The sequence below is a fragment of the Chiloscyllium plagiosum genome, unplaced genomic scaffold (assembly GCF_037043375.1).
Source record: "Chiloscyllium plagiosum isolate Xiang-an unplaced genomic scaffold, Cpla_swu_hap1 HiC_scaffold_5, whole genome shotgun sequence".
NCBI classification, from domain to species: Eukaryota; Metazoa; Chordata; class Chondrichthyes; order Orectolobiformes; family Hemiscylliidae; genus Chiloscyllium; species Chiloscyllium plagiosum.
The window spans coordinates 56533388-56555439 of record NW_028270143.1 but is presented as its reverse complement, the minus strand read 5'-3'; the positions used below and the strand labels follow the sequence as shown (position 1 = coordinate 56555439).

General features: G+C 42.1%; 1 protein-coding gene across 1 annotated transcript in view; it reads right to left on the bottom strand.

Annotated features, from left to right (window-relative positions):
* The window catches only part of LOC122549894 (ATP-binding cassette sub-family A member 13-like), a 277518-nt gene that overhangs the window by 209401 nt on the left and 46065 nt on the right, over positions 1 to 22052 (bottom strand). The window contains exons 7-9 of the mRNA XM_043690092.2: positions 12624 to 12745; positions 10876 to 11009; positions 4596 to 4733 (exon numbers count right to left, since the gene is read on the bottom strand). Of these exons, the coding sequence (XP_043546027.2) occupies positions 4596 to 4733; positions 10876 to 11009; positions 12624 to 12745 (394 nt within the window). The remainder of the gene's footprint in view (positions 1 to 4595; positions 4734 to 10875; positions 11010 to 12623; positions 12746 to 22052) is intronic.

The following is a 22052-nucleotide window of genomic DNA, read 5'->3' as shown; positions in this document are numbered from 1 at the left end:
TAACCGAACAAAATACAGGAGTACCTCGATTATCCAAAGGGCATGGGCATGTTCGGTTAATCGAATTCCGAATAATCAAATGCCGGATAACATAGTTTAACTGAGCATCGGGACCTTGCAATCTTGCCGGATAATCCGATATTCGGATAATTGAATGCCGGATAATCAAGGTTCCTCTGTACTGCCTGCCCATGCCCTTCGGATAATCGAGATTCCTCTGTACTCTGCTCTGAGACCACAGGTCTGCATGCAGGATGTTACAGATTTTCAAGAGCACTCCATTGTGAAATGCAAACATCTCAAACTGTTCCTTGCTGAAAATTGTTCCTTGAAGACACTGGGTGTATATGGCCTCCTGATCAGAGCCATTCTTCCTCCTCCTCCCTATTGCCAACCTCTTTAAACAGATTGCTGTCCTTGGTCTTGCCTCTGCTTATTGTCCCTATAACATTGCAAGCAGACTCTGTGCAGTCAGAAGTAAGACTTTTACTACATTAAATCAATTCTTGTAAACTTTATTAAAGTCAATGAGTGGCAGAAAAAACATAACACACTTCTACCCTTTCAGCTGAAGCCAGTAGAAATCGACAAGCAACTAGCCTGAAAGTTGTTAATGTTCTGTTATGTTAAAAATTGCAAAACACCAGGTTATAGTCCAACAAGTTTATTTGGAAATACTAGCTTTCAGAACACTGCTCTTTCAACAGGTAACTAGTGGGGCAGGGTCGTAAGACACAGAATTTATAGCGAGGAGAAAGTGAGGTCTGCAGATGCTGGAGATCAAAGTTGAAACTTTATTGCTGGAACAGCACAGCAGGTCAGGCAGCATCCAGGGAACAGGAGATTCGACGTTTCGGGCACAGGCCCTTCTTCAGAAGAAGGGCCTGTGCCCGAAACGTCGAATCTCCTGTTCCCTGGATGCTGCCTGACCTGCTGTGCTGTTCCAGCAATAAAGTTTCAACACAGAATTTATAGCAGAAGATTACAGTGTCATTGAGCTGAAATGATATATTGAACAAACCTAGATTGCTGTTAAGTCTTTCATCTTTTAGAATGGGTTGCAGATTTCATCTCATTAATATGTAAATCCCAGGACTTATTTTAAATCACATTCTTGAGATAACTTAAGGTTTTATATAAAAAGAGTGACATCTCAGCTCAGACAATGTATTAAAGGTGTAAGGTTAGAGTCTGTCTGTACTCCAATCTTAAGTCAGACTGTTTCTATTTCTAAAGTAGGAATTTATAAAATATTATATAGATTGATTGCCTGCATTGACTGCCTGCAAGTTCCCTGAAGACACTGAGCAAAAACAGAATGTATCTGCAAATATAATTCTGCAAGTGCAAATTCACCCCATAGACGTGTGTGTGTGTGTGTGTGTGAGGGAGAGAGAGAGTGTGAGTATGTGCACATGAGTGTGAGTGCGCATTAAGAAATATCAAAGAGTGTGGTGCTGGAAAAGCACAGCTGGTCAGGCAGCATCTGAGGAGCAGAAGAATTGATGTTTCCGGCATAAGCCCTTCATCACAAAATTCCTGATAAAGGGCTTATACCTGAAATGTCGATTTTCCTGCTCCTCGGATGCTGCCTGACCAGCTGTGCTTTTCCAGCATCACACTCTTCGACTCTGATCTCCAGCATCCTCAGTCCTCACTTTCTCCTGAGTTTGTGTTTGCATGTGCATGCTTGGTAGAGTGTGTGCATGAGTGTGACGGAGTATAAGCCTGTGAGAGAGTGTGTGCGTGGGTGAGAATGTGGGGCGTGTATGTGTGTGTGTCTGAGAGACAGCGTATGTATGAAAGAGGATCTACATGAGTGTGTGAGTATGTAAGAGTATGTGTGCTTGTGTGTGTGTCTGTGAGAGAGTGTATAGTGTAGTGGGGTCACCTGTAGTGTGACATGAACCCAGAGTTCCAGGTGAGGCCACCCTCATGGGTTCCAAACTTGGCTATCAGCTACTGTTTGGCCACTCTGTGTTGCTGCGTATCCAGAAGTCTGCTTTCGAGGATGGACACCCGAAGATCCGAGGCCAAATGTCCCTGACTGCTGAAGTGTTCCCCTGACTGAGAGGAAATACCTCTGCCTGGTGAATGTTGTGCGATGTCCATTCATCCGTTGTCGTAGCATCTGCGTGGTCTCACCAATGTAGCATGCCTCGGGGCATCCTTGCCTGCAGCATATGAGATAGACAACATTGGCCAAGTCACATGAGTACCTGCTGCTTACATGGTGGGTTGTGTCTCCACATGTAATGGTGGTTCCCATGTTGACACTCTCATACAGCTTGCAGTGGTTGCCATGACAAGGTTATATGGTGTTGTGGTCAATGTTGTCCTACAGGGTGGGCAATTTGCTGAGAAGAATTATCTGTTTAAGGTTTGGTGGTTGTTTAAAGGTTAGCAGTAAAGGCATAGGCAAGGTCTTGACGTGGTGATCATCCTTGTCGATAATGTGTTGCAGGCCACGAAGAACATGGCATAGTTTCGTCCAAACCATGGATGTACTGGACAACAAAGTGTACCCTTTCAGTTGCACTCTGTGTCTGTCTTCTGAGGAGGTTATGACAGTTTATGGTTGGGGCACGTTGGAACTGACAATCAATGAGCTGAGCATCGTATCTTGTTCTTATAAGGGCCTCCTTCAGCACCTTCTTGTATCCGTCGTGTTCCTCCTCATCTGAACAGATCCTGTGTACGTGTAGGGCTAATCCGTAGAAGATGGCTGTTTTAGTATGCTTGGATGGAAGCTAGAGAGGTGCAGCATCGTGAGGCTATCCCCGGGTTTGCGGTAGAGTGAGGTACTAAGATACCCATCCTTGATGGAGATGCATGTTTCCAAGAATGAGACAGACATTAAAGAGTAGTCCATGGTAAATCTGATGGTGGGATGAAATTTGTTGATATCACTGTGCAGTTGTTTCAGTGACTCCACACCATGGGTCCAGAGGAAGAAAATGTTGTCAATATATCTGGTGAATAGTGCTTGTTGGAGGTCCTGTGCAGCAAAGAAGTCTTGTTTGAACTTGTGCATGAAATTTTGGCATACTGGGGTGCAAATTTGGTCCCCATGGCTGTTCCGTGTGTCTGGATGAAGAACTGGCTGTCAAAGGTAAAAACATTGCGGTCGAGGATGAAACGGATGAGTTGTAAGATGGTGCTCAGAGAACACCATCCTAAAGACAACTTTAACACATTGTCTGAGCTGAGATGTCACCTTTTGTTATAAAATCTTAAGTTATCTCGAGAATGTGACTTAAAAGAAGTTCTGGGATTTACCGATTAATGAACCGAAACCTACAATCCATTCTAAAAGATGAAAGAGTTTACAGTAATCTAGGTTTGTTCAGTATATTGTTTTAGTTACACAACACTGTGATCATCTGCAATAAATTCTGAGTCTTATGATTCTGTAAGCTAGTACTTCCAAATAAACCTGTTGGACTATAACCTGATGTTGAGTGATTTTTAACTTTGTCCACCTCAGTTCAGCACCGGCAACATCATGGCTGCAATCGACACCACCTTCTCTTGCGTTGTTTTTGAGATGTTGGGTAGCAGCTAGAGGGTGCGAGAGCCTTCGTGCTGCTGAACGCATGTTCAGCTGTACAAAAACTTAGAAATTGTGTTAGTTGGAGCACTGAACTTAAAGTCACCTCTAGAGTAAAATCAGTATTACATGCTAATTCCCTATACTTCAGAAACATGTTCCCAGCATCAATACTATGTAGCTAAACAATATGGCAGTAATGCAGCCAGCACTCAGTGCGTAACTGTGGATGTCTTCCACTTGGGGAGTTGTATCAAGGCCACAAACAGGCTATTGCATTAATCAAGAATATTAAATTGCATTAGATTGTTCCTTGGAGGATTAGTTATTTTGGACACTTTGCAGAAGGTGAAATAACAGTTCGGTAACATTTTAGGACAATAGAGAAACAAAATACTTCAAATGCTGGTAATCTGAAGTTCAAACAGAAAATTCTGGAAATATTCAATAGGTCAGACAGCATCTATGGAAAGAGATAATAGACATGATTCTCCCCTCCCTGTTATGGCAAGAGAGGAAGTATTGGGGTGAGCTGACCTTAGGAAGAAACTCTTTCCCATCTTGCCACCTCAGCAGTTATTCACCTTGTCATTTCTGAGGAAGGAAGAGGGAAGATACCCTATCTACTAATCCTGTGACTCCCACTCTGTGGAACCCATTTCTCCCATATTATTTACTTGTCTTGGTCAATCCATGATGCCTTGACCCTGAGAGCATTCTTACAGCAGCAGCCACAGCTTCTGACTTCTGAATGGCTGGCAAGCTGTCCATGAATGATATTTCCTCCCTGAGGTCTTGATTTCCAGAGTTAGACCAGCTGGTGGCCTCACCACTGCCTGATTGGCTTGTGGTTCAGCAGATGTTCCTATAAAGAGGCACATCAGGTTTCTTGCTGGCTCTCCAACAACAGGAAAGATTCCTGATGTCTCAACAATTCTGCCCATTCACTCCACAGATGCTGTTTGACATGCTCAGCATTGCCAACATTTTCTGTTACTATTAGTCATTAGTTCATCAGGGCAATAATCTAATGTATTTTTCTTACCTCTTTGGATAACTTAAAAATGTCAATATTGTAGAATAGATAAGTAGACACGTTGTTCAACATAGCACAAGGTATCAAGTGATCCAACTTTGAGCACATAAATTTCTTGAGTTTTTGCTCATTCAGAAGAATATAAAACTGAAACAAAAATACAATTAGAAGATTTTGCTTGAGAAAGGCAGTTACATTTTTATGACTACCATATTTCAATGTGTAACAGCATATATACAAGTCTACAGATATTAATCAGATTTTGGGTACAGCTCTTAACTTGGAACTGCACCTAAATTGGTTAAACATCCAGTCACTCTTTAGAAATAAAGAATGTTAATTTTGGCTCCCTATTACCAAAATCCTGGACAAGGAAAATTGTGTTCCCAATAAATTCTCATATTGTCCCTGTATTGTTAGGCTTGCAGTATGTGGACATGCCACTCATGAACCAACCTAGGAAAGATCAGACAGTAATTTCAATAAGCCACAAACAAAAACAGAAATTGCTGGAAAACTTCAGCAGGAGTTCTGAAGAAGGGTCACTGGACTCAAAACTTTAACTCTCCTTTGTCTCCACAGATGCTACTAGATATGCTAAATTTTTCCAGCAATTTCTGTTTTTGTTTCTGATTTCCTACATCTGCAGTTCTTTCGGATTTTTGATAAATATCAATAAGTCACCTGACTAGTCAAACACTTTTATTTTGAAACTTGGTTAATGTAGGCCCAAAGTGAGGACTACAGATGCTGGAAACCAGAGTTTAGATCAGAGTGATGCTGGAAAAGCACAGCAGGTCAGCCAACATCCGAGGAGCAAGAAAATCGACGTTTTGAGCAAAAGCCCTTCATCAGGAATAGAGGCAGGAAGCCACCATGGTGGAGACATAAATGGGGGAGGTGGGGCTGGGGAGGAGGTAGCAAAGGGGGCAATAGGTAAATGGGGGTGGGGATGGAGGTGATAGGTCAGAAAGGAGTGTGGGAGAAGGTAGCAAAGAGTACAATAGGTGAATGGGGTGGGAATGGAGGTGATAGGTCTGAGGGGAGGGTGGAGGGGATGGGTGGGAAGGGAGATTGGCAGGTAGGACAGGTCATGGGGACAGTGCTGAGCTGGAAGGTTGGAATTGGGGTAAGGTGGGGGGGAGGGGAAATGAGGAAACTGGTGAAGTCCACATTGAAGCCCTGGGGTTGAAGTGTTCCAAGGCGGAAGATGAGGCATTCTTCCTCCAGGCATCAGGTGGTGAGGGAGTGGTGGTGAAGGAGGCCCAGGACCTGCATGTCCTCGGCAGAGTGGGAGGGGGAGTTGAAATGTTGGGCCACAGGGCGGTGTGGTTGATTGGTGCGGGTGTCCCAGAGATGTTCCCTAAAGCGCTCTGCGAGAAGGCGTCCAGTCTCCCCAATGTAGAGGAGACCGCATCGGGAGCAATGGATACAATAAATGACATGTGTGGATGTGCAGATGAAACTTTGATGGATGTGGAAGGGTCCTTTGGGGCTTTGGATGGTGGTGAGGGAGAAGGTGTGGGCACAAATTTTGCAATTCCTGCAGTGGCAGGGGAGGGTGCCAGGAAGGGAGGGCGGGCTGTTGGGGGCCGTGGACCTGACCAGGTAGTCATGGAGGGAACGGTCTTTGTGGAAAGTGGAAAGGGGAGGGAAATATATCCCTGGTGGTGGGATCCGTTTGGAGGTGGCGGAAATGTCGGCGGATGATGCAGTTAAAGCGAAGGTTGGTAGGGTGGAAAGTGAGGACCAGGGGGGTTCTGTCCTTGTTACGATTGGAGGGGTGGGGTTTGAGGGTGGAGTTGCAGGATGTGTATGAGAAGGTGTTGGAGGGCATCTTCAACCACATGGGAAGGGAAATTGCGATCTCTAAAGAAGGAGGCCATCTGGTGTGTTCTGTGGTGGAACTGGTCCTCCTGGGAGCAGATACGGCGGAGGTGGAGGGATTGGGCATATGGGATGGCATTTTTGCATGAGGTGGGGTGGAAAGAGGTGTAATCCAGGAAGCTGTGGGAGTCGGTGGTTTTGTAAAAAATGTTGTCATTATTGGAGATGGAGAGGTCCAGGAAGGGGAGGGAGGTGTCAGAGATGGTCCAGGTCAGGGTGGAATGTGTTGGTGAAGTTGATGAACTGCTCAACCTCCTCACAGGAGCACGTGGTGGTGCTGATGCAGTCATCAATGTAGCGGAGGAAGAGGTGGGGAGTGGTGCCAGTGTAACTACGGAAGATGGACTGTTCTACGTAGCCAACAAAGAGACAGGCATAGCTACCCCTTTGGTCTGGAGGAAGTGGGAGGATTCGAAGGAGAAATTGTTAAGGGTGAGGACCAGTTCAGCCAAACGAATGAGAGTGTCAGTGGAAGGGTACTGTAGGGGACATCGGGAGAGAAAGAAACGGAGGGCTTGGAGGCTCTGGTCATGGCGGATGGAGGTGTAGAGGGATTGGATATCCATGGTAAAGATGAGGTGTTGGGGGCCAGGGAAATGGAAGTCTTGGAGGAGGTGGAGGGCGTGGGTGGTGTCTCGAACGTATGTGGCGAGTTCCTGGACCAGGGGATACGACAGTATCGAGGTAAGTGGAGATGAGTTCGGTGGGGCAGGAGCAGGCTGAGACAATGGGTCGGCCAGGGTGGTCAGGCTTGTGGATCTTGGGAAGGAGGTAGAACCGGGCAGTGCGGGGTTCCCGGACTACGAGGTTGGAAGCTCTCCTGGGGTGATGACGTTCTGTAAAGTCTGGGGGATGTTGGTTTGGTGATGGGGAGGTGGGGTCATGGTCTAGGGAGTGGTAGGAAAAGGTGTCTTCGAGTTGGCATCTGGCCCATCTAATGCTTGCATAACTCACTCTCACCTAAACATATTGTGAATTCCTTGCCCATACACTACAACAACTGCTGGACCATAATACATCTCTATTTTCCTGGGAAGGAGTTGATAAATCTGCTATGCTTCTGACAGTGTGAAGGCTATGCACAGATATTTTCTAAACATTTGCTTTCAAAACCCTGGTGCATCACATTGTCTGGAAAATATGGTGATTAAAGAGAGAGCAGAGGACTTTGTTGCATGCAATCTCCAAGAAGTCTGGGGATTGTAATTGCAGTGGGTTTGGGTCAGCAATATGGTCAACAGAGTGAACAGAGGTTGCACTGATGGGAATACCCATGAAGGGGAGAAATGGATGAGCAGGACACGCTAACAACCGGTGTTCCCAAAGTACGTCTCTCAATGTACAGAGACTCAAATTCACCAAGGAATTAGCTATGGAACTATGCCATGAGCTCTATCATAACATAAAGTTTCAAAGCAAGGTGAGTATGGCATTATTAAATGTTGTAAAGGTCCGAATCACATTAAACTTCAGCACGAACAAACCTTTCCAGATGAGAGTGAACAGTATATCAAGCATTCGCTACTACCACATGCCCCAATCTCTCCAGCACGTCACGATTGATACATTCAGGATGAAGTGACTGTCAATTGACATTGTGTTCTCATTAAGAAGGGACAATGAGCAGGCCAAAATCTAATCTAAAATCTAATCTAAAATTTGTCTTTGATGCAATGTGATAACATTGGAAAGCCTGATATTGTTGGCAGTGATGATTACATGGTGATGGAGCATATTCTATAACCAATGCAGTCCATAGGTGTTGGCATACTCCCAGTGCTGTTATGACAGGAATTCAAAGATTTGTAGATGGGGTGTCCCTATGCAACTTCTTGCCTTTATTGTTATGGGGAGTAAACATCATGTGTTTGGAAGGTGCTGTCAACAGAGCACTGGTGAGCATTTGATGACATTCTCAGTAGGAAGCAGTGAGTTGCATATTAAAGAGGATGACTGCTCATTAACTGCAAATTATGCCTCATTAATTTGCAGCTTGCTGGCAGCATACTTTAATAGCTGGCTGAGAGGCAACAGTAAAGGCACTAGCACAGTGACAGTAATGGGAATATGAATGCTGCTACCCTGAGAAAGTTAAAAATCACACAACACCAAGTTATAGTCCAACAGGTTTATTTGAAAGGTGAAAATGAGGACTGCAAATGCTGGAGATGAGAGTCAAGAGTGTGGTGCTGGAAAAGTATAGCAGGTCAGGCAGCATCCGAGGAGCTGGAAAATCAATGTTCTGGGCAAAAGCCTTTCATCAGGAATGAGGCTTTGAGCCGAGGGGGTGGTGAAATAAATGGGAGGGGGGTGGGGCCGGGGGGAAGGTAGATGAGAGTGTGATAGGTAGATAGAGGTGGGGGTAATGATGATAGGTCAGAGGAGAGGGTGAAGCTGATAGGTGGGACGAAAGATGGACAGGTAGGACAGGTCATGAGGCAGTGCCAAGTTGGAAGGTTTGAACTGGGATAAGGTGGGAGGAGGGTAAATGAGGAAACTGGTGAAATCCACATTGATGCCGGGAGGTTGGAGGGTCCAGAGGCAAAATGTGAGGCGCTCTTCCTCCAGGCGTCGGGTGGTAAGGGAGAGGCAATGGAGGAGGCCCAGGACCTGCATGTCCTTGGCAGAGTGGGAGGGGGAGTTGAAGTGTTCAGTTACAGGGCAGTGGGGTTGATTGGTTCGGGTGTCCTGGAGATGTTCTCTGAAGCGCTGTGCAAGTAGGTGCCCTGTCTCCCCAATGTAGAGGAGACTGCACACACACACGCGCTCACACACACGCATACACACGCACACTCTCTTACATACTCACACAGACCCTCTCTCATACACACGGTCTATCTCATACACACACAAACAACCCCACACTCACACACCCTCTCATAGGCTTATACTCCATCACACTCACACACACATGCAAAAACACACTCTCTCATGTGCACTCACACTCATATGCACACACTCACATGCAGAGACTCACGCTCTGTCACTCCCTCACATACACACACACACACACACATACAAGTCTATGGGGTGAATTTGCATTTGTGGAATTATATTTGCAGATATATTCTATTTTGCTCAAAAGCACACAACCTGCAGGCAGTCAATGCAAGCAGTCAATCCATGTAACATTTTATAAATTTCTACTTTGGAAATAGAGTCAGTCTGATTCAAGATTATGATACAGACAAACTATAACCTCACACCATTAATGCAACATCGGAGCTGAGATGTCACTTTTTTTAATAAAACCTAAGTTATCTTGAGAATGTGACTTAAAAGAAGTCCTGGGATTTACACATTCATGAATTGAAACCTGCAGCCCATTCTAATAGATGAAAGACTTAACAGCAATCTAAGTTTGTTCAAAATATCATTTCAGTTGCATGATACTGTAACCTTTAGCATATACCATACTGATCAGAATTGAGCATAATAACTATGCATTTTTGAAACTTCACAGTGTATTACCTCTTTAAACAGGATCCCTTCCTGGAAGCCAGCTTGAGAAGCTTGGCTTCAGCCCACCAGGGAATGAACTGGAGATACAGAGAATGCCCCTGTATTTGTGGGAGTATGAAGGGAATGAGGATGGGGTCAGATTCAAAGGGACAAGTGGATTCCACATCCTGAGTTGAAGTTGAGTCCTGTGGATGAGTTTAAACCTAAGGTGAGAAGCTTGATACAATTGCTGATTTCCCTGGGCCCAACCTCTGAATCAAAATCAAATATTCGAGGAGAAGACAAGCCTATGAAGTTAGGAAGATATGGCTCAGCTCCTTGTAGCCCTCAAGCGAATGCTGTCAAGGCATTTTACGTTTCTCCAAAGCTTTCCTCATCTTCTTTTATTAACTGATTTCCTGGGGCTTGGGAAACCTTTCAGCAAGAGTTAAACATGAATAATTATAATATTTAATTGGTGAACTTGAATCCTAGAAACAAGTGCACGTCCCTCACTACCTTTAATGCCATCTCCATTAAATAACGTTGACGGCTCAATCCCTCACCCAACCATATGCTGCTATTTTGTACAGCCCACTTCATCATAAAACTCAGTTTGCTTCAAAGCAAAAATTTGTAAAAGTTTAACAAATTTATTTATGCTTTATGGTCCCAGGTTTCACTAAGAGACAGGGAAACTGGGGAACATCTGCACAATGGATGGAAAATGGGAAGAACAGCCTCATGTATCAAGTTTCTGCAGGACATACTAAGTATAAGACAAAATGATATATAATTTCCAAAGTGATTTTTGTCCCATTGGAATAATTTTGCTGCCTGTGTAGAAAGTGCATTTCTGTTCATTTATGATGCCCTCCCATTTTGTTTAAAAGGTAGCCCAGAACTAGACGCATGAACACAAAACAAGACGTAGAGCACAATTATGTTCATTAGTTCTTACCTTGCATAAAGGAATTGATGTATTCAGCAACTGGTTGATCACCACAGGATCCATCTTAAATAGGTTTTTAAAATCTGACTCAGTCATTTTACGATCCCTCAGAAGATCACCCAACGTCAGATTTTGGTCTCTCTCTATTGATTAAAAACAGTTTTGAGACTTCTCTGTAAAATTCATATTGGTTCATCCTGTGCTAACAGGTCCTATGTAAACAGTGCCCATGGGTTTTTCAATTGTCGCTACATCTGGTGGCATCAGTCCTGCCACATTTTCAGTAATCATTACAATTAATGTGATAGCTCATGTCTCCGTAGAAAATGGAAACTAAAATAAAGTGGACTGCATCACTAACCATATGTCACAATGACCTGCTGCTACCCACTTGATGGCCTTGTTAAACTTACATTTTATGTCCAATGAATTCTGTAATGCAATATAATTATTTCCCAATGGATTTTCTTTGCTTATTAAAGACTGACTAAGTTGGCAAACCCTCCAGTAGAGATACATAGGAAGATTTATTACAGACAGCAGGAAGTCATTCAGCCATTGTGTCCTACTCATCTGAAAAAAAGGGTTGCTTAGTTTATGCCATTTTCCTGATCTTATTCTGCAACCTTGTTGGTTATGGCACATTAACAGCATATTCAAATATTTTTCAAATGCAATTTAAAATTTCTGACTCTTGCACAATTTCAAGGTGCAAATGCCAGACTCCCACTAATCCAGGGTTAATGCTGCCAGAATGCAAAGACAATGCTGTCCTTAAGATTTATAATCATTGCTCCAGAGATTTCAGATACCAGCCTCGCTCCGATGTCTTTCGTTAAAAACCCATTCTCTAATTTTCCTGTAAACCCAATATCTTGCAATCAAAGTAATGTCAGGACCTGAGACCACATCCCAGTAATGCAAGATTTCACAGCCATGCCCAACAATGATAGGTCAGTGTCCACATTCATAATACTTCTGCCATAGAATACTGACTCATTGTTGGCTACACTACACTAAGATCTTTGAGTAATTATTTTTGTTGTATCTTCTTTAAATACCTTGGAATCTTTTCAATTCCAAAGGCCTTCCCAGCATCATTGAATATTTTCAAAGGTAGACAAATATTTGGTGAACAAGCGAGTCAAAGGACATTGGAGATAAGCAGTAAAGTGGAGACTGCAATCAGACTAGCTATGATCTTATTGAATGGTGGAGTTTTGAATAGCCAAATGGCCTACTCCTGCTCCTGATTTACATGTTTACATTGCTGTCAGTTTTCTTGTGAATTGTTGAAACTGCACCTATCTAGACAAACAGAGAGTTTTCCATTACAATCTTGACTTGTGCCATGTAGTTGTTTAAAAGACGATGAATAGACAGGAGGTGAGTTATTGCAGAATACCCAACTTCTGACTTGCTTTTTTATCCACTGTATTTATATCACAAGTGCCGTTCAGTTCATAGTCAACAATGATCCTCCACAATGTTGTTGCTGGAGCATATAATGATGGTAATGTCATTTATTGAATTGAGGAGGTAGTTAGATTCTCAGTCATGGGACAAGGGAGGATAGGGTTAAATCTTTGTCCTATGCCCCTAAAACTGACACTCACAGCCAATACTGGAATTGATAATAATCACAGAACTAAGAAAAAGTGTGGAAATGGAAATAAAAAACATCAAAGTAACAAGATTCAAGAAGAGAAACACATTTAAATGATATAAAATTTTTCTGACTCCAAGATAATACATACCTTGAATGCCAATAGCATGGACGATGTTCAATGCACTAATGGTCAGGTTAAAGCCGATGTCTGAAACCAAATATGAATTCTCACTTTTGGAAGTGAACAAATCTTTCAGCGATTCCAATAACCTGAGAAAGCAGAAATTTATATAGACAGAATAATTCATAAAACAACAGCCACAGAAGCACGCCAATGCCTCTACTTCCTCAGATGGCTAAGGAAATGCAGCATGGTCATAATGATTCTTAGCAAGTTTAATAGATGCTTCATAGAAAGCATCCTATCCAGAAACATCACAGCAACTGCTCTGCCCAGGACCAAGACAAATTACAGAAAGTTGTGAATGTAGCCCATTTCATCACGAAAATCAGCCTTCCTTCCATTGACTCCATCTACACTTCCCACTACTTCCCCAACACTGTCAAAGCCCCATCCAACCTGTTTTCATTCTCTTCCACCCTTTTCCATTGGGCAGAAGATGCAAACGTTTGAAAATATGTACCAACAGTTTCAAGAACAGCTTCTTCCTTGCTATCAGACTTATGAGTGGACCTCTCATATATTAGATTTGATCTTTCTCTACACATTTTATGTAGCTGTAATACTACATTCTGCATTGTGTTATATTACCCTGATGTACTTATGTCAGATATGATTCATCTGGATAGCATGCAAAATAATACTTTTGCTGTATCTCGGTCTCAGTACATGTGATATAATAAATCAAATCAATTCAAATTAAATTAATTAAACTGGACTCGTACTTTCAGCACAAATATGTAGCATTGTAGTTCATGCAGAGACAGTTTGGTATGAGTCCTGAGATTACCACAGACAATTGTAATTCACTCTGTCAGGAACAGAACAGTTAAAATCACATGGAAAGAACTAGCAGCTTGAAACACTTCATTCTTGGTTGAGGTGTCCAGAACCAGAAGACACAATTTATGAATAAAGCATAGCCTGTTTAGGATGAAATGAGGAGGAATTTCCCCACTTGGAGGATGATGAACTTGGAATAATCTGCCTCAACAGACTGTGGAAGCTCAGCCACTGAATATGTTCAGGACGGAAATTAAGACTAGATTTTTTTTTAGATTAGATTACTTAGTGTGGAAACAGGCCCTTCAGCCCAACAAGTCCACACCGACCCTCCGAAGCGCACCCACCCAGACCCATTCCCCTACATTTACCCCTGCACCTAGCACTATGAGCAATTTTAGCATGGCCAATTCACCTAACCTGCACATTTTTGGACTGTGGGAGGAAACCGGAGCACCCGGAGGAAACCCACGCAGACACGGGGAGAATGTGCAAACTCCACACAGTCAGTCACCTGAGACGGGCATTGAACCCTGGTCTCTGGCACTGTGAGGCAGCAGTGCTAACCACTGTGCCACCGTGCCGCCCACTCTAAATATCAGAGAAATCCAGGGTTATAGGGATAGTGCAGGAAAATAACATGGCAGATGGAATATAATGTGGAAAAATATGATATTTCACATTTCCCAAGAAAAATAAATATCGCTTAAATAATAAAAGATTGTAAAGTGTAGATGTACAAAGAGACTTAGGTGTTCTTGCCAATAAATTACTGAAAGCTAACATGCATGTGCAGCAAGCTATTAAGAAGGTTAATAAAATATTAGTCTTTATTGCAAGAGGATTTGGGTATAGGAGTAGTGAAGTCTTACTTCAATTGTATAGATACTTGCTTACACTACACCTGGCATATTGTATACACATTTGTTCTCCTTACTTCAGGAAGGATATTATTGCCATAAGGGGAAACCTCTCAGGATGATGGGACTGGGCCTGTATCTTCTAGAATTTTGAAGAATGAGAAGCGATCTTATTGAAACCTACAAAACATTTAAAGAGGTCGACAGGGTCGACGCAAGTAAGTTGTTTCTTCTGGCTGATGAGGCTAGAATCAATGTACACTTTAAAAATTTAGAATTTAGAATTTAGAATTTAGATGAGTTTTATTTTTACACAGAAGGTTGTGAATCTTCAGACTTCTCTAACCCAGAAGGCTGCCAAAGATCAGGATGGAAGTACAAATTGATAAATCCATTCTGTCGACAGGAATGACCCTGACCTTCCAATCTTTGCTATTTCAATAAACTGTCATACTTTCATTTCTGTCCTGGGCCTGTAACAATGTTTCAAGAAGTTCAATGCAAACTGGAAGAACAAAATCTCATTTTCTACTTCAGTACTTTACAGACTCTAGGACTCAATATTAAGTTCCACAACTTTAAAGCCTGGCCATGTCTTGTTTGTGACTTGCTCAATTTACTCAAGCAGAGCAAACTCATTTTCTTCTTTATTTACGTCTGTGTTTTATTTCAATATCTGCTTCATCAACATTAGCACTCTTCTTGTTATTTCTCTGGCCACAATCTGTTTTTACTACTCTTCCTGCCCTCTGCAAACAACATAAAAACCATAATTTTCCACCCCCTTTCACTTCTGAAGAGTCAGACAACTTGAAAATGTTAGCATCTATGGTGACAGAAACCGAGCTATTAGACTTGCTGAGTTTCTCCAGCACTTCTGTTTTTGTTTCAGGTGGGAATTACACTTAGGCATAAAGCTTTTAATATGCTTTTGATGAACAGATCTAGATAGATACAGTCTTACTATCCTTGTTTATTTGAATTTTAAGCCTGGACTTTTAATCACAGAGAAATACCTGCCTTTATTGATGATGAGTTTCCAATCAATGTTGCTTCAGAAGTCTTACCATTTCAATACTAACTTTCTGAACCACTTTAAGAGGAGGGGAAAAAACAAGGAAGAACAGTAGATTGTAGGATGAAAGAAAAACTAATAGAGTTACGGAGCTCCACAACTGTAGGATGAGTGAGGTTAGAGTTGTGGATTTGAATCTCAATTTTTAACACAATTATGTGCAATGTTGAGCACAGTAAATCAGATTACATTTCCAACTTGGAAGGAAAGAGAAAAATTTTGGTTCTCCACAAACATTCTTCTTTTGTACTCCTAAAGTTGGTTCCAGAATAAGCAAAAGTGAATACATAATCTCTATAAAGAGTAACATGCTAATGACCCTGTAAAATAGCTCCACTACCTTAAAAGTCCCTACGTTTAGACAATTTATATCTCTTTAGTGCTTTTAAATGCTTTACCAATTTGTAATAAAATACTAATTTTCAGGTGTACATTTATAACAGCCAATGAAACACATTTTCAGTTTATATTGCTCTAATGGCAGTCTTGCCAAGATTGGATTATAATGGTCCACACAATTACTTCTTTGGCTTCATGCCATTATTGTTCCATTGTTTATTGTTCATTACTACAAGCATCAGTTTTCTTTTTGTGACTGTATTTACTTTTTACTGTGTTATCTATCATTACTGTATTTTACTTTGCTTTTTTCCGATTGATTGGTTCGATACCAATCGCTGTAATTTAACTTTAGTTCTTTAATTTTGATTGTTCCTCTGTCTGCTCCACTCCCTCGTGCTTACTAAAGAGATGGACCTTGATTGATTGTCTAGGGTCAGTAGTGGTAGCATTTTCTGTACAAGATCATAAGATAAATAAGGTGTTTGGATAGGGTGGTAGCTATGGTCAGGTCAGGAAGGATTGATGAGTGATTGGGTTTGTGAAGAGCTATGAATGTTCAATGTGGGAAGTAGCTGCGAGTGATTGAGTCTGGAAGTAGCAGGGAGAAATTGGGGGACATAACTGTGGCTGATAGGGTTGGGAAGTAGCAAAGGTTCGGGAAATCGCTGTGGGCAATCAGTTCAGGATGTAACTGTCAATGATCAGGTTGGAAAATGTCAGCAAGTGATCAGTTTGGGAGATAGCAGTGGACATTCAGATCAAGAAATAGCCATGACTGATTGGGTTGGGAAATACCAGAGGGTGATCAGTTTGGAGAGTAAATGTGGGATATCAGGTAAGGAAGGAACTGTCAGTGATCGAATCAAGAATTATTTCTGGGTGAGCAGTTAGAAAATAGGGGTAGGTGATTGAGTTGGGAGTGAGCATGGGCGATCAGATTGGGATATAGCTGTGAGCAATCAGATCAGGAAGTGGCAGTGGGTGATCGGTTGGGAAGTGGCAGTGGATGATCGATCAGGAAGTAGCAGTGGTTGATTTGTTAGGAAGTATCAGTGGGTGATCTGTTGGGAAGTAGCAGTAGGTGATCGCTCAGGAAGTAGTAGTAAGTGATCGATTATGATTTGGATGTGAGCATAAGAGGTATAATTCGCAAGTTTGCAGATGACACCAAAATTGAAGGTGTAGTGGACAGTGAAAAGGGTTACCTCAGATTACAATGGGATCTTGATCAGATCAGCCAATGGACCAAGGTGTGGCAGATGGAGTTTAATTTAGATAAATATGAGATGCTGCATTTTGGGAAAGCAAATCTTAGCAAGACTTATTACACTTATGGTAAGGTCCTAGAGAGTATTGCTGACCAAAGAGACCTTGGAGTGCAGGTTCATAGCTCCTTAAAAGTGGAATCGCAGGTAGATAGGATAGTGAAGAAGGCGTTTGGTATGCTTTCCTTTTTTGGTCAGAGTATTGAGTACAGGAGTTGGGAGGTCATGTTGCAGTTGTACAGGACATTGGTTAGGCCACTGTTGGAATATTGCGTGCAATTCAGGTCTCCTTCCTATCGGAAAAATGTTGTGAAACTTGAAAGGGTTCAGAAAAGATTTACAAGGATGTTGACAGGGTTGGAGGATTTGAGCTATAGGGAGAGGCTGAATAGGCTGGGGCTGTTTTCCCTGGAGTGTTGGAGGCTGAGGGGTGACCTTGCAGAAGTTTATAAAATCATGAGGGGCATGGATAGGATAAATAGACAGAGTCTTTTCCCTGGGGTGGGGGAGTGTCAAACTAGAGGGCATAGGTTTAGGATGAGAGGGGGAAAGATATAAAAGAGACCTATGGGGCAACCTTTTCACACAGAAGGTGGTATGTTTATGGAATGAGCTGCCAAAGGAAGTGGTGGAGGCTGGCACAATTGCAACATTTAAAAGGCATCTGGATGGTTATATGAATAGGAAGGGTTTGGAGGGATATGGGCCGGGTGCTGGCAGGTGGGACTAGATTGGGTTGGGATATCTGGTCAGCACGGACGAGTTGGACTGAAAGATCTGTTTCCATGCTGTACATCTCTAGACTCTACAACTCTAGCAGTGGGTGATTGGATTGGGAATTAGAGCTGAGTAATCAGATCAGGAATGAGCAGAGGATTGGGTGTTTCAGGAGTTATTGAAGAAGTGATCAGTTTGGAAGTTCGTGGCAGGTGATCAGGTCAGGCAGCAACAGCGGGAATGATTGGCTCAGGAAATAGTAATTGATGATTGGGGTGGGTAGTGTTAAGTATAGCCAAACTGCATTCAGCTCTATTGTCAATAAAATCCGATTGTTGTCAGAATAAGCTGTGCTGTGTATTGTTCATTTTAGCTCTCATAGTCCTGTAGCTATTTTTAATATTTTTAATTGACTATGAGAGTATCCCTGTCAGCTAGAGTCAAACCTGTGGAACCTGATGCAACATCCCAACTACCAACACCCCTAACAATCTCCACTTTTGTCCCCACTGCTAGCCCCAATACTCCCTTCCCCACCTCGGGACATGACAATGCTCCAAATCTGAGAAATTTACAAACTTTCATAATATAGAAACAATCAACCCTTCTAACCCCTGGATGTGACAACTCCCCTCTACCAATGAGGCCTGAACCCTTGGCCCATCCATCCGCGACTCAACTCCACTCTTCACTGCTGCTGAACTGAACACCTTCCCATGTCCACCCCGCAAACCTAACAACATCCCAACATCCATCACCACCCTGACACCCTGAATCTGATCCAACCTGCTATCCTAACCATCTGATAACCTACCCACCTAACCTGGCACCCTCCATATCTGGATCCTAACCATATATGTACCTCAAGTCCTTACTCTTTGACAGCAGCTGACAATCTGGCTGTCAGTGACACTGCACCTTAAATCACAGAACATAACAACTGAGTGCTGTGGGGTGTGCTTTGCCTTCCTCTGACAATTCTGTACTACAAGGGGATGTAAGTGTGGCTCCACATTTTTGATTGACACCTAATCGTAATTTCCTGTTAGAAAAGTTATCTGCTAATGGGAAAAAAGTGAACTAAGTGGTTATCCATGTGGGATTGTTACTCCTCAGAAAATCCTGTCCTTGTTTCCAAGAATGCTAAGTACATCATCCTGACTTTCTTTGAATGAAGCCCCCATTGTCACTACAATGTCATTTTTTTCACAGGGTTATTTGCGCCTAAGCTCACTAATCTCAATTGTTATATCCTGCACATACATATTTATTTATAACAACGCTAATTAAAACTTTATTATGTTCCTACTTACTCTGATACCAAATAAAATCATACTATTTTCTACTCTAGTGCTAAATATCTCTCCCAATCCTTTGTATACATGTTTTTCCTACTTGTGGTTCCCACAGCTCTGCCAGGTTAGTTTAACCTCTCCTCATTAGCATTAGTAAATAGCCCAGTAAGGACATTGTTCATAATTCTGTTATAGAGTCACAGAGTCAGAGAGATGTACAGCACAGAAACAGACCCCTCAATCCAACTTATCCATGCCAACCAGATATCCTAACTGAAACTAGTCCCATTTGCCAACACCCAGCCGATATCTCTCCAAACCCTTTATATTCTTATACCCACCCAGATGCCATTTAGATGATGTAATTGTACTAGCTTCCACCATTTCCTCTGGCAGATCATTCCATACATGCACCACCCTCTGTGTGAAAAGGTTGCCGCTAGATTCCTTTTATATCTTTCCCCTCTCACCCTAAACCTATGCCCTCTAGTTCTGGACTCCCCCACCCCAGGAAAAAGACCTTGTCTATTTATCCTATCTATGCCACTCATAATCTTATAAACCTCTATAAGGTCACCCCTCAGCTTCCGATGCTCCAGGGAAAACAGCCCCAGCCTTTTCAGTCTCGCCCTATAGCTCAAATCCTTCAACCCTGGCAACATCCTTGTAAATCCTTCTGAACCCTTTTAAGTTCTACAACATCCTTCCAATAGGAAGGAAACCAATATTCTAAAAATGGCCTCACCAATGTACAGCCGCAACATGACGTCCCAACTCCTATACTCAGTGGTCTGATCAATAAAGGAAAGCATACCAAATGCCTTCTTCACTATCCTATCTACCTGCGACTCTACTTTCAAGGAACTATGAACGTGCACTCCAAGATCTCTTTGTTCAGCAATGCTCGCCAGTACCTTACCATTAAATGTATGAGTCCTGCTCTGATTTGCTTTCCCAAATTCACATTTATCTAAATTAAACTCCATCTGTCACACCTCAGCTAATTGGCCCATTTCATCAAGATCCCATTGTAATCTGTTCTGGTGCAATCTATCTGTACAGGTCTCATTTCAGCCAGAACTGGTCCCGATTCCTCAGGCATCTAAAACCCTCACTTCTACACAATCTCACCACTCCCACATTTATTTAATCGATCTTCCTATTTCTGTACTCAGTTGCTCAAGGTGTCAGGGGCAATCTCGAAATGCCTACAATTAATATCCTGTTTGTATCAGAGCTTCCTAACTCTGATTGCAGGACCACATGCCTTTATCTACCTATTTCATTGGCAATAATTTGGACCACAACATTGGCTATTTATCACCAGCCCTTCCCCACCTCACGCAAAATCCCACTCCCCACCCCATTAACTCACACCCCACTCCTTCCCCAATCAATGTGTGCTCTAAAGCCACTCAGTGACAGTAAGATTCTGACATCAGGAAGTCAACATACCCTCTTACATTCTTGCCAGATTTAGTTGAGAAATAATTGTTTATGACGTTTGTTGTTGTAGACAACTTTAGCAAGTCAGTAAAGCTCTTTGCTTGCACAAAATATTAAATATTTTTCCAATAAGACCTTGTATTGAATGAACCAAAATGCACAGAGTACTTAGTTTCTTTAACGTTAATGTGAGCTGTTGAGCTCACAGGATATGGATCATTCTCCTGTATGTGCAAATGATCACACAATGTTACTTTGCTTCTTAACACTCACCCAAGAATACTGATGTATCGCTTTTCCTTATTGAAATCTGAGTAAAAAGCGATGATGTGTGAATAATTTCCAAAGGGAATGTCTGTAGCTCCTCAAAAACTTCATTTATACATTGACAAAGATAGACAATAAAACCTCTATTCCACATCTCCTCATGTTACTTACAGGAGACTTTCTAATCTTGTGCTTAGCTTCTCATATGATAGAGCATGCAGCCTTGTTCCTGTGGTAAAGACATTCTGTTTCCTGAAACATCAGGAGTTTGGCGAATCTTAAAATCTGGCCCACATTTAATTTAACTGTGTAAAATTTAAAAGAATTGTGATAACAAATATTATATTTAAATATTCTTAATATGTGAGTTACTTAAAAGAAAAGGGACATTTTCCTAGCGACATATTAACAAAGGAATTTTGGATCAGGAATTTAGCCTCTCAAGTGTGTTCTGTCAGTCAATAAGATTACGGCTGATCTGATTGTAACCACAGCTCTATATTCCCACCTGCCCCAGGTAACTTTTCATCTCTTACTTACGAAGAATCTTTCCACCCCACTTTAAAAATGATCAGAAGTTTTGTTTCCACTGCTTTTCTTGGAAGAGAGTTCCAAAGACTCACAAATATCTGAGAAAGAATTTCAGATGACCCTTATGTTTAAAGGGCAACTTCTAGATCTGGAATCTCACATGACAGGAAACCTCATTTTGCACATCCATCCTGTTAAGCTCTTCAAGATCAGCCTCCTCCAGTCAAAGTTTATCAATAGCTTTGACTGGCTTTGTCATGAATTCCTTGTGTCATTAGCTTCCTATCTCTGGCTTCTCAGCCATTCAGAGAGTCTGAAAACATGACATATCAAAGGAAGGATTAGAATGTCTGTACTGAACAACAGTTTTTGAACACAAGAATAGAAAGGAGTCCAGAGAAAGTTGCTTTGCACCACCAAACTCTACCCTACCTCACCCTGGGTTAGGATGCCAGGGGAATCCAAGAATTTAGGAGAACAATTGTAATGAGTGACAGAGTGTTAAGTGCACTACCCTACAATCTGACCTTCAAATCTGCACCCATTCTTCCTTCTCCAGGCACTTGTGCACATTCTTATCTGAATTAAAATTGGAATTAGATTTTACTGGCATGTGTACTCAACCAACACAGGGATACAACAGTACAGTGAAAAGTGTACAATGTCGCCATTTCCAGTGCCACCTTCATTACAAATGTACCTAGGTACAAAATACAAAAATAAGAAAATAAAGTTAAAAATTCAACATTAAAGTTCTACTGAGCATCAAGTAGAAAGATAAAGAAATAAAACCAAAAGTTCAGCATGAATGGTCC